The following is a 13,538-nucleotide window of genomic DNA, read 5'->3' as shown; positions in this document are numbered from 1 at the left end:
AGTGGGAGGGGATGTGCGTGCCTTTCAGCCCAGTCTTAGAATGAAGTCATCTCTGACTGCGGTGCGCTGGATGGAGGGCAAGTTCCTAAATTGTTCCAACTCATTCGGCAGAACAGTGCCATTTCCCAGCGAATGTCGCATCTCCCCAGTTTGCAGATGAAGAAGCACGAGCCTGGACCCCCTAACTCTGCGGCCGGGGCTTCACGGGCTCTTTCCCTTGAGGAGCACTTCCCGCCTTCTTGCGGTCGCAACCCCTCGCAGGTGTCAACAGCTGCCTCCCCGGAATCCTCCTCCCTCCCCGCCACACCCCGCCGGGCCGCGCCCCACCTGCCCCACCGCGCCCGGGGACGGAGGAGACGCAGATCTGATTGGCCGACAGCAGAGGGGGCGGGGCCTATGCGCCCGGGTGGTTAGTGGCAACTTCACTGCCGAGGCAGGCTAGGCTCACCAGGAGGAGTGGGTGCCGCGTGCCACCGAAGACCTAGTGGGACCGCTTGGGCCCGCTCAGCATGAGGATGCGCTGGGCGACCCCTCGCCACGCGGCGGGGCTCCTCCTGCTGCTCCTCTGGTGCTTCGGGATGGCGGAGCCTTCCGACCCTGCAGGTAACCGCGGGCGCGTCCGCAACTACCCCGGCTGGGGGCCTCGACGCTGCAGGTCTGCCCACTTTCCTCCGCCTGAGTCAGGCCGGAGCTCCGGAGTCAGGTCACCGTTGTTTTGCTTTGGGGTCTGGAACCGACGAGGAAGTGCGGCGGAGAAAATGCTCTATTGCCCTCGGGGGCCGGGAGGAGGGCGCGACTGGGCGTGAAAGGGCAAGGTCTTTCTGGTGTTGAGGGGACCTGGATTTACCGAGGGGAGACTCAGTATTTTCTGGGAGCTTTCTCTGCCCCTTTCTCGCCTACCTTTCTCTAAAATGTTGCTTCCCTGGGGTATGGAGTTCCCCATCTCCTACAGGCTATCCCACTATTCTCTCGCCCCTTGGTCACCTTAGCCCCTCAGTGGCAAAGATGAGGTTCCACCACACCCCAAGGCTTCTCACGAATTCCCTGACTTCAGTCCACCCACGGTGCGCCTCAAAAAGGAAGTCAGGTTAAGACTTCTTTTCCAAAAAGTGACCATGACCAAGAGTCAGTTGTGATGCTCTCTCCCATCGCCTGGAGCAGTGACCCTTTCTTCAAATTGGCTTATCAACACCAAATGACCCCCGCGCCCACACAGGCCGAAGGCATCCAGCTAAAGCGCTTGGAAACCCACTGCCTCTCACTAGGTAACAGACTTTTGCCCATTGCTAATAATGCTGAGAGTGGTGCTAACCTCATCATCTCCCTTGGTACCAAATGGACTTTGCTTTTACTTTCTCTTTGCCTTGGCAAAGGGTGTGCCTAGGACTTTGTTTCTTGGTTGGGCTGCACAATGGGCATTCTTTGGGCAGTACCCACCCACAACTTTTACAGTCTTTCATGTATGAGGAAGGAAAAGATTATCAAGACAGCTTTTTAAAACCATGAAGTTGATTGTGACTTTTACTTTCTTTGCAGCTAAGTTACTATCTGGTTTAAACTTTATTCGAAGAGAGATGGTAAGAGGTTTCTCAGAATGGCATCATTCTGTCTATATCAAGGGCCTTTTAAATGGACCCTGATCTGACACTCTTTTCCATTCTCCTTTAGCCTTCTGTGCTGGGTCAGAAGAGCCATGAATAAGGCAATCCTTTATTGCTGTTGGAATTCTACTCTGCTTGCCCCACAATCCAAATCTAACTGCAGCAACTAACTGCAAACACTAACCTTTCAATTGCTCTCCTCTTGGCTTCTTCATATACCTGCCTTGGTTCTATTTTGTCTCCTCCACAAAATTCAAGGTTTTTACAATCTACAGTCCCTGTTCTATCTAAGCCACCCGAAACAAAGAGAACCCAGATTAACTCTATTCTCCCTGAACTAGGTCCCCACAAATATTTTTTTTTTCCCTGCATCATTTCCTCACTCCTAGCTGCTGCTCTGGGTGGCTTTCTCTAACCTTCAGACCAGACTTGTGGTCTTATTAGGGGAAGCACTGGAATTTTGAACACTCAGCCATTTGGGTAGCTTGTTTGGCAGTGTGTCAGCTTCAGGATGCTAGTGATGGTATTCACCTCATTACATGTATACCGCTAGGCTTGGGCAGGTAGTCTTGGTCACCCAAATGTTGGAGGAGAACTCTGTGTCCTTGAGGAGATGCCAAGAGCTTAGTTTACTTTTTTTTGCCTCTTTGGAGAGCTAACAGCTTGCAGTAAACCAATCCTTCAGGGACTCCTGAGGTTCTCACCAGTCCACACCACAGAGTCTGGCCTTGATGACTTTTTGATGCCTAATATTTTGCTATGGACCAAAATGATGTTACTTCAGGACCTGTTTTTAAACTAAAAAACCAAGACTTCTGATTCTTTCCTACTACACCTGTATGCTCTGCACACTTGGCAGAGACCACAAAATGTTTAACATTGAATGGAGAAAGTTCCTTTGAAATTATCAATGCCATGATCTTTATCCTTTCTGTCATCCCAAGCCATTTCCCTCTCCATCGGTCTGCAGTTATAAAATGTTGTCATGCAGCTTCTCTGCCAAATCCTCAGAGCTCTTTGTTCTAGGGCCTGTAAGTCAGGACTTACTTAGTGATCAAACAACAAGAAAATGCCAAGAAGAGATGGTCTTCCTTTGATGTATATAAAAATACTAAAATCTCACTGACAATTTATGATAATGCTACTCATCCATTTTCTCTCAAATACCACTAGAGTATTTATATAAAATTATATAAAAAGTGAATCTAGGAGTGATCGGTCTTCTTTTCCTCAATATCTGCCTTTTAGATTTGTCCCAATTTTATATTTGGAGAGAAACATGAAAATTCCATTGAAGACTGATGTAAAGTTGTAAAGTGAACAAGAAAAAATATAAGGCTATCAATAATTTGTTTTATAAATCACTCTGTAATTACCTTTTCAAAGTGCAGTACATTTCTAAAATAGTTTATGTGCCTTCATATAACAAATTTCTAAATAAGGAATTCGTTTTTTACACTCTTTCAGTTCTTCCCACTCTTCAACACACCATCCCATTGTATCAAAAGACTAAAGCAGATTGAACAGCTCCATAAAGAAAGATGGGGAAACTCATGAGAGAAAAAGATTCTCCTTAGCTAATGTATTGTTATGTATGTAATGTAATATATGCTTATATACTATCTATGAAGGCTAATAACAAGTTTCCTCAAGTCATATTAAATTTGGTTCAAATAGGTTTAGAATGTGGCAAGTTTCTACAGTCAGAAATGTTGCAGTGTTTTAAGAATCTTGCCATTTATTAAGATGTTGTTGTTCTATACTAATCTACACCTCTCTTATAGTCTAGCTCCTACCAGGTTAAATCTGCAGGTGTCCCATAAGTAGCACATGTAGAAGATAGGAAAGAGTAAAAAAATAAAAAAATTCTTGGGCTGAGGCTGTGGCTCAGCAGTAGTGCACTTGTCTGGAATATGTGAGGTACTGGGTTCAATCCTCAGCACCACATATAATAAGTAAATAAAAAAATAAAGGTCCATTGACTTTTAAAAAAATTCTCTTCCAAATAATTTTTATAAAGCAAAACTGTCATCAAACTGTACATGCCCAGTACAAGTGAAATTAGAATGACCCCAAGTACCACTAGCAGTAGTGTTACATAATAATATCATGAGTGTCTGTTCAAGAACAATATGTGATGAATTCAGCAAAGGCTAGTAAAACTTGCAAGGATGGGAATGTTGTTATCTGGTGGAAACATAGGATATTAGCTCTAGAAGTGGCTTAGATGTCTTATACTCCACTGCTTTCCTCTGATGTTTAGAGATATGAAGACCCTGGGAGATTAAATGGTTTCAACAAGTTCTCCCACCTAACTGATAGTTTTAATCTAGGACTTCTAATTCCTTGTTCCACTGGCCTTTCCGATATACTGAGACTTTTACCTAATCAATTGAATTCTACGAGGGCAGCTTGAAACACAGAACTCAAAAAGCAAAAGAAGGCAAAGCTGCCATTTGCCTAGATCACCTGTTTGGGGTCAAGTGTCATAGAGCAGAATGCCCAGAAAAGAGGACAAGACTACAGGACAGAAGAGAGAAAGTTTCCAACAAGGGTGGTGGCCATGCCTCCAGAGGACAAGACTTCTTTTTTTGTGATACAATTTCTTATACTTTGGAACCCAGATTTATTTTGAAGAGGTGAGAGAAAATAGTTGGGAAAAAGGTAGATCAGGCATCTGCATAGCTGTTGAATATGTGGGAGAAGGACATTAGAGAAAGTATGAGTGGTCATATCAGAGGAGTACACTTTCCTTTTCTTGTTGACTCTTCTCCCCCAACCTGTGACCATCAGAGAGAATGGCTGAGGGATGTCAAAAAAGAAAGAGCAAGAGAGAGATGCTGCTATAACGAGCATACCTAGTTGCAACCCTATGCAATGCTTTAAAATTCAAATTTGAAACAAGAAATAATTAAAATCTTTAGAGATTTTTTTGTTTTGTTTTGTTTTGGTTCTCCGCCCTTGTTGTTCCTCTTACTGCTCTTATTTAGAACAAAAAAAAATTCCACCCAAAGTTAAAAATGTAATCAGATTTTAACTTTATAGTTATTATTTACATTGTGAAATTTCCCCTCAAGTTGCCAGCCCTAGATATGTGAATTTTTAACTCTAAAGCTTGATTTATTTCCAGAAATAGCATTTGGTGTTAGTAAAACCAGTGATTGTGAAGAAGGCATCAAAATGAAAGTGCCTTTTGAGAACCAAATTTTTTCAGGTTCCTCTGCTGAATTCTGGTCCATTGATAATGATTGTTGAAGCTTGTCTAAAACATTTCAGCTTTACTTTCATCAACATGATGATGAAAGTATTTGTGCTAAAACTTTAATTTTTTTCTTTGTAAAAGAACTAACCAAATTGTTCAATTATTGTTTGTTATAACAGATGTGAATCTTGCTCCACAAACTCAGGTGTGTAAAAAATGATGCGTTCCTATCTTATCAGGATAATCTAATTAAATTTGACTCTGTTCCCATTCTGCCAGGCTGTCAGAACTTTAATTGCTGTCATTGTTGGGGTCTTCTTCAGCTCAGGATGGTCACCAGGGGAACATTCAGGAAGGCTAATGCTTTGGTCTTCTGTTCCCACTGGTTACTTCTCAGTTTCCCTTTGTCCAAACATACTGGAACTTGGTGGCTCAGGTCACTCCTGAACTCATGATCCAGTCTTCCCAGGTAACCCACACAGTTAATCCCCCAATCTCTCCTCAGGTCCCATAGGGCTGATCACACATTCCCCCATCCTCAGAACCCAGACCTCTTTTATTTCCTCCAGCTCCTTCACCCCACTATTCTGACCTCTTAGAAATCTCCTCTCTGAAACACCTCAATGAATCAGTCTTCCACAGAAGGCTCAAGGGAGGTGGCCTTTAAGCAAAGACTCCTTTTGTGTGGCCTCACTCTTTTGCCATAAAGAGGGGAGCACAGAGGCCTGACTTCATACTTAAACTGGGGAAAGAACTTAAAGTGAGAACAAAGCTTTGATTTCTCATCTACTAGTTTTCCCTGCCATGCTAGCAAAAGTGTAAAAAGACAGAGTTTTGGACCCTAATCGACTCAGGATATTTTTCATTGACCACAGACTACCTGTCTAGGTAAGATGAAAACTAAGGAGCTTCTTTATCCTATTAAACAGGATCTGGGTGGAGGTGGGGGTTCTTTCACAGACTAGCAGGAACAAATACCTAAACTACTCTCGGCTTTACTTGTATTGATTCATTTTATCACATTCACAGTAGAAAATAGGGACTGTGTTACAAATGAGAAAACTGAAATACTGGTTAAATAATGTGCCCTGATCTCATGGCTAATAAGTAGCAGTAGAGACAGAATATGATCCCAGGCAGGCTGGTTCTACAGACTGGCTCTGCTACACACTGAACTGCCTCCCCAGCCATCTCTGTCCTTCTTCCTTGTGTTGGACATTACAGTTTATCAAGTTGGGAGGGTGGGAGCAGTCTAGTAGTGCTCAGAACTATCGTCAGCAAGCAGGGAGCAAGACACATTGGCCACATAATTCCAAATCCTGAGATGTCTTTTTTCACTGCCTGTCTTTAATGCAGGTAATCATCCATTCACCATCTTCAATGAAAACACAGGCAAGTGCATCAAGCCACTAGTTGGCTGGATAGTAGCAAAGGATTGTGATGGAAGTAAGGACATGTTATGGAAATGGGTGTCCCAGCATCGGCTCTTTCATTTGCAATCCCAGAAGTGCCTTGGCCTAGATATTAACAAACCCACGGATTCCTTGAAAATGTTCAGCTGTGACTCCAATGTCATGCTGTGGTGGAAATGTGAGCACCACTCTCTGTATGGTGCTGCCCAGTACAGGTTGGCTCTAAAGGATGGCTATGCCATAGCCAGTACAAACACATCTGATGTCTGGAAGAAAGGAGGCTCGGAGGACAGCCTTTGTGACCAGCCTTACCATGGTGAGTACTGGAGAGGGACTTGGAGCCATTTGCTGTTGTGCTTATTATCTGTGACACTGAATATGCATGGTCAAATAAAAATGAAGTCATATGCTGGTAAGGGCAGTGAGCAAGCTATTTGGGTCCAGGCACTGTGAGTTTCATTTTTACCACATATGTGTGAGGTCGGTGGTATCTGACCCACCCCTACCCCTTTATGGGCAAGGCTAGGAGAGGTCAAGTGCCTTTTCAGAGGTCACATAGCCATATTGTAATGAGCCTGGGATATGAAATCTATGTGATGCCTGACTCCTATGATGACATGCTGAACTCTAGGAGAAAGGAAATGTTAGATTAATAGGAAACTCTTCCTGCTGATAAAAATTTAATAATGTTGATGTTATAAATGAAAAAAGAAAAAGAAGTGTATTTTTCCTTGTCTACAGGTTTTGAGAACAGTAGGAATTTTTTAAAGTCTCGTGTGTGTTTTTCATTTTCATTTTTGGCATGGCTGTCGTGTTGATGTTTTTATTTATGATTAAACTTTTTTAAAAAATATTTGTATTACTTGTTGATGGATCTTTGTTTTATTTACTTATTTAGATGTTGTGTTGAGAATCAAACCCAGTGCTTCACACATGCTAGACAAGCACTCTACCACTGAGCCACAACCCCAACCCCTATGATTCAACATGTTAAGAGTAAACTTTTTCTTGGTTGCTTCCAAAAATAAGTATATGAATATTGCTATAGTCTTTTCTCTGAGTCTCAAAATGAATTTCTAAGTTTAGAAAAAATAAGTGGATGTATTTTTTAAACTACTAAATGTGACTAGCTATCACCCAAGCAAATCTTTTTTTTATCATGTTGCTGTAAATTAATTGAATGTTGATGTACATATATAAATAATGTGTGTGTGTGTGTATATATATGTGTGTGTGTATGTATATATATATAAAATCATCTAAATTCTATTATCTTACTCTTGTCCTACTTTTTAATTTCGATTATGATTATGATTATTTTGGTACCAGGAATTGAACCCAAGGGTTAAGAGTCACAAATTTGTAAGATGAGGTGTTTACATGGAAAACAAATTTCTTCAGTAATGTAAGATAAAATAGCTTCAGTGGTTAAAGAGGTTGGCAGGCTTCTGACAGTTGCTCAACCCACCCCTTTTTTATATTTTATTTAGAGACAGGGTTTTGCTGAGGCTGGCTTTGAACTTGAAATCCTTCTGTCTCCGCCTCCCCCAGCTACTAGGATTACAGGCATGTGCCACTTTTTTTTTTTTTTTAAGTCTCTTGTCCTTTAAAAAAAAAAACTTGCATAGCTTTGCAGAGGTTTTCCCCTTCTCTAAAGCTCTTTTAAATTAAATTTGGCCACAGACTCAGGATAGCAGCTGAGTTCCCCTCTTTCTAGCTAAGGAACTTCTTTCTATTTTCTGGTGAGGATCTAGATATTCTGAGAATGTCTGGTTCCACTATTAATGGAGAAATAATACAGACTTAGAGATTGGGGTTTTCAATCACTTCAATCCCCAGCCTTTGAGTAGTTGAACAAATCTGTTTCTGCTAGCCAGATTCCTCCTAAACTTAAAAGTGGTTACTTAAACTTAAAGCAATTATCAGCTGTAACCCGAGTGACTCTGGAGACCTAGACAGGAGAATCACAAGTTCAAGGCCAGCCTCAGCAACTTAGCCCTAAGCAACTTAGTGAGACCCTGTCTCAAAATAAAAACCATTTTAAAAGGGGGCTGGGGAGTGTAGCTCAATGGTGAAGTGCCCCTGGGTTCAATCCCCAGTACCAAAAGCAAAACAGGATTCCATTTCCCAAATATAGTGTGTTTATTTCTCCCTTAGCTTTTGCAGTCTAAAAAGATTTTGCTTCTAATATATTAAGATTATTTATAATGTGTCTTAGGTTGCCTCTTCCTTCAACCCCTATCCTGTTTGAGTTATGTTCATATCAGAGGAAGTTTTAGTGGTATAAAATTTTTGAGCAAACTGCTTTTGACTAGCACTTAGATATGAATTTACATCACAAGCTATCTTGACCTGATCATGTTTGGTGAATCATTCCAAAGAATGGATTTTTGGTGGAGAATTAGCTGTAGAACTGTGTGAACTATCTGAGCTTTTGAGCAACTGTCAGAAGCCTGCCAACCTCTTTAACCGTTGAAGCTATTTTATCTTACATTACTGAAGAAATTTGTTTTCCATGTAAACACCTCATCTTAGAAATTTGTGACTCTTAAACAATAAGCTATTGTCTTAAGGATGCTATCACCCTAAAGTCACACATTCAGAGAAGACTCTTCTCAGGAAAGCCTGTCTTGCTAAGAAATCCCATGGATTCAAGAGTTCCCGCCATAGCAAAACGTGTGGAAATCAAACTCTCAGTGAGCATCCTTTAACTGCCTCGGTGGTGGTGGTTTGCTTCTCCCAAGCATTTAGTGACTGGGAGCCCTTTTTTAATTTCTTTTTTAGTTGTATATAGACATAATACCTTTATTTTCTTTCTTTATTTCTACCGCTGAGCCACAATCCCAGCCCGTGACTTGGAGCTTTTTAACGAAGCTCAGCTTTGAGCTATACTATGTGACTTGAAACCTGAGAGGACAACCATTGGTATCAAAGTTTTGCTTGTATGTCTCTCTCATCAGAGAGCCCAGTCTCATCCCCATTGCTCACAGCTGAGTGATTGGACATTTTACTTAACTATTCCACAAAAATGGGGATTTCACAAACAAGCATAGTATTACATACTGATCTCTCGGGCTTATGGTAAAGAGCATTTAAAGAAATGATCTTTATTTAAATGTATATGAAAGAACTTTGTATGACAGATATAAAGGTTTTAGAGAAAAAAAAACCCATATGCTCCTACAAGTCATAGTCATGGTGTTGGGGAACTGTCCTCTGAGTATTATAATAGAAAGGGAAACGAGTCATGCAATCCTGGGAGTTTTTGGTGTGGTCAGAAACAAACCATATAATAAGCAGAATCCTTATAAAACATAAGGTCAATATACTCTTTAACAGAAGGAACCAATTCAAAGCCATTTATATGACATAGGAAAACAAAACAATGATCCTTAAAAGATTTTTTTTTTTTGCAAAGAAAAGTGCCTAGTACTTTTATTATAATGCTGCTTAATACATTCCAAATTTAAAAAGTTTCACACTTTAGTCAGATGAACACTTGAGAATGATAGAACACTTGAGGATGATAAGGGATGTAGAATCAAATACCATCTTTTTTTATATTTAAATGTGCACAGTTTATTGTATGCCAGTGATGCTCCAATAAGGATGCTTTTATAAAGCATACAACTTAGGTCTGGGCTCTGCCCTTGGGCTCTGAAATACAGTAGCAGTGCCCTGTGTCCCCATGCTGACTGGACCCTGGGGAGATAACTTCCACCCATTGTAGCCACATGAGAAAAGAACACCAAAAAGGGAGCCCATGGTGAAAAGATCCATACTGTCAAGAATGACAATCAGGAATATCCTCTGGGCAAAATGACAATTTCCAGTAGAACAATTACTGGGAGAGACTGGATCTTTCTGTGATCCTTCACAGTAATTTGGTCAGTCCACAATGTCACCAACTAAAGACCTCACAGTTTGTTTGAAAGGAAGCATGTTACTGTCACAATATTACTTCAACATGAATTATGATAGTTATTGGGATTACATATGCCAGCTTATATAGTTAGCACTAGATATAGTGATAATGGAAATGACTTTAGGAGGCTTGTAGATCCCTTGAACCTTGGGCACACAATCAGTTAGGACTTTGAAGTGTGAAAAGGAGGTCATTACTTCAGGCCCCCTTGGGGTTCCAGATGAGTGTATCATCTTGGCCAATGTTCCTTTTATGATCTCTAAATGGATCTGAAATTCTACCTTCAACATTCTGTAAGAAGGGATCACAGAAGCCAACCTTAAGTCATTAAAAGGAGAATGAAATGAAGCAACAGAAAGAATCCTTATCTGATCTGCCTGGCAATCTGTGGCAGTGCAAGAGGACATAAAGCTCATATTACATTTGATGGCTAGGGAGGAGATTTTGACTATTGCTGCAAGTACGATTGTTGAGATATTTTTCCAGTTGGATAATGTACCTGGACAGATGTCTTACAACCATCAGGAAATTATATTCCTATTACAAAAAGTCTAGCAAAACCACAATCTATTTCTTCCCATGTGATGCAGACCAACCTAGATGCCCTTCAATAGATGAATGGATAAAAAAATGTGGCATTTGTACACAATGGAGTATTACTCTGCATTAAGAAATGACAAAATCATAGAATTTGGAGGGAAATGGATGGCATTAGAGCAGATTATGCTAAGCAAAGCTAGCCAATCCTTAAAAAACAAATGCCAAATGACTTCTTTGATATAAGGGGAGTAATCAAATACCATCTTAAGCACACTTTTAAGCAAATCTGTGAGACATTTCAAGGGACCCTAATAGCTTGAGATTTGATGATTATGCTTTATTTAATAGTCTTTATTCAATCTGTTAATGACCAGGGTTTTAAACAAATTGAGAATATAGAAAAAGGTAACAGAAATAGATACAGGGTTAGGTGTCCTATAGAAATACTTTTTCAAGAGAAATATTATTGACCTAAGCATTAAGCACTTCCTGTAGCATTTCCAGGCATATTTGTGGTTGAAATCATTTTTTCAGTACTTCTCTGAGTATTAGGGAAAAATTATTAAAACATTAAGCTAGATCTGCTACCTTGTTGGCCACCAGTTGGTCTCATGACTTCCCTATTAAAGCCAGTTCTTCTTTCTTTTTTAACATAAGTTACTGTGCCTTGCTCTTCCCCAAGAATCTACTCAGGAACCCAGCCATTCTTCCTTTATTTCCTGAGAACCACAGTCTCAATTCTATCAAGCAGTGGGCTGTTTGTCCATCTAACTTCATAAGTAGTTCAAAAGTCCATACACACCCTCTATGATGCAAAGATATTTTTCTGCTAAGATATTTACACTTAAGTAAAAAAAAAAATGGAGGTGAATTGTATCTCAGTCATGGTACACTTTTGATAAAGTACTCTGCCACCCATAGTAGAGTGACCCTTAAGCCAGGATCTTTTAGTGCTTTGTCACACAAAAGAATCCTTACACTGATTATTTTACCAAATTCTGCATTTGTAAATGCAGAAACTAAGCTTGCCCACAGTCATAGAGGGGACCCCAGTCTTCAAGCCCAAATGTGAACAGTCAGCATCATGCTCTTTCTTCTCTGTGCACCCCATTCAGATATTGTATTCCCATAAATGAAAACAGCCATTTCTTTAGAAACAATTGTAGGTATTAGCTAACCGAAAGTGATTATCCGGTTTTCAATTCTCCTTTCCTCAACTTCCTCCCCAACCCACAGAGGTATATACCAGAGATGGGAATTCCTATGGAAGACCTTGTGAATTTCCATTCCTAATTGATGGGACATGGCATCATGACTGCATTCTTGATGATGACCACAATGGACCATGGTGTGCCACCACTTTACATTATAAATATGACCAAAAGTGGGGCATCTGCTTAATACCAGGTATGTGTGGGCTGGTGAACTTCATGAATGGAAAGAAGAGTGCCATTTATATGAGGTAAAAAGGAGAAGCAAGATGTCAAGATGACTCAAAAGTGCAACAAATATTATCCTAGATAAGGAGTGTATATTTGTAAGAAAAAAAGAGTAGTAAAATGTAGCTTTGAATTTACTTTCGGAAGCAGGTCAAGAAGAGAGCCAAGACAGCTTATAAAGTGAAAGATACCAGAGCAGGGGAGCATAGTTTCCAAGTTTCCAGTTAATGCTGATGATTTGACCTGTGAACCACACTTTGAGAATTACTTACTTAGGTCAAGGCCCAGGTGTTTCAACACCAAGAATATACTGAAATATAAAAATCCAATATTTGCTCCAGTTGTAATTGATAACAAGCAGAGTGTGGCCAACCATGTAACTATTTTATTTAGTTATCACTGTAGTTTGGGGAAGGAATTTCAGTGGTTAAAGGTACCTTAGAGGTTATCTAGTGCAAACCCCTGTTTCTCAGGTGAGAGGCAGCAAGCCCAGGCTGAAGGAAGGGCCTGTCAGGGTCAGACCACATTCATGTGGTGAAGAATTCAGGATTCCTAATCCTGAATTCCTAATCCTCATTCTCCAACATATACACCCCACTCTATTTGATGCCTTGCCTGGGATGTGTCTCAGTGCCTTAGCCTGATGGTTCCCAGGGGTGGGAGGGGTTGTTATTGAATTTATATGCCTCCCAGAGCTACTTTTTATTTATTTATTTATTTATTTTTAATTTTATTTTTTTATTGGTTGTGCACAACATTACAAAGCTCTTGACATATCATATTTCATACATTAGATTGAAGTGGGTTATGAACTCCCAATTTTACCCCAAATGCAGATTGCAGAATCACGTCAGTTACACATCCACAATTTTACATAATGCCCTATTAGTAATTGTTGTATTCTGCTACCTTTCCTATCCCCTACTATCCCCCCTCCCCTCCCCTCCCATCTTCTCTCTCTACCCCATCTACTGTAATTCATTTCTCTCCTTGTTTATTTTCCCATTCCCCTCACAACCTCTTATATGTAATATTGTATAGCAGTGAGGGTCTCCCTTCATTTCCATGCAATTTCCCTTTTCTCTCCCTTTCCCTCCCATCTCATGTCTCTGTTTAATGTTAATCTTTTCTTCCTGCTCTTCCTCCCTGCTCTGTTCAAAGATGCTCTCATTGTATCAAAGAAGACATTTGGTATTTGTTTTTTAGGGATTGGCTAGCTTCACTAAGCATAATCTGCTCTAGTGCCATCCATTTCCCTGCAAATTCTATGATTTTGTCATTTTTTATTGCTGCATAGTACTCCATTGTGTATAGATGCCACATTTTTTTTATCCATTCATCTATTGAAGGGCATCTGGGTTGGTCCCACAGTCTAGCTATTGTGAATTGTGCTGCTATGAACATCAATGTGGCAGTATC

The 13,538-nt window shown here is 40.5% G+C and overlaps 1 protein-coding gene across 1 annotated transcript in view; it reads left to right on the top strand.

The window, feature by feature from the left end:
* The first annotated feature begins 421 nt into the window (after positions 1-421).
* Positions 422-13,538, top strand: part of LOC308630809 (CD302 antigen) — a 134,239-nt gene continuing 121,122 nt past the window's right edge. Inside the window, exons 1-3 of the mRNA XM_081261497.1 lie at positions 422-603; positions 6,160-6,531; positions 11,917-12,087. Coding sequence (XP_081117623.1) covers positions 510-603; positions 6,160-6,531; positions 11,917-12,087 — 637 coding nt within the window. The 5' untranslated portion in view covers positions 422-509. The remainder of the gene's footprint in view (positions 604-6,159; positions 6,532-11,916; positions 12,088-13,538) is intronic.

The sequence above is a fragment of the Spermophilus citellus genome, assembly GCF_964194105.1.
Source record: "Spermophilus citellus genome assembly, chromosome: 11".
Taxonomy (NCBI): Eukaryota; Metazoa; Chordata; class Mammalia; order Rodentia; family Sciuridae; genus Spermophilus; species Spermophilus citellus.
This window is presented reverse-complemented; position numbering and strand designations above follow the sequence as displayed.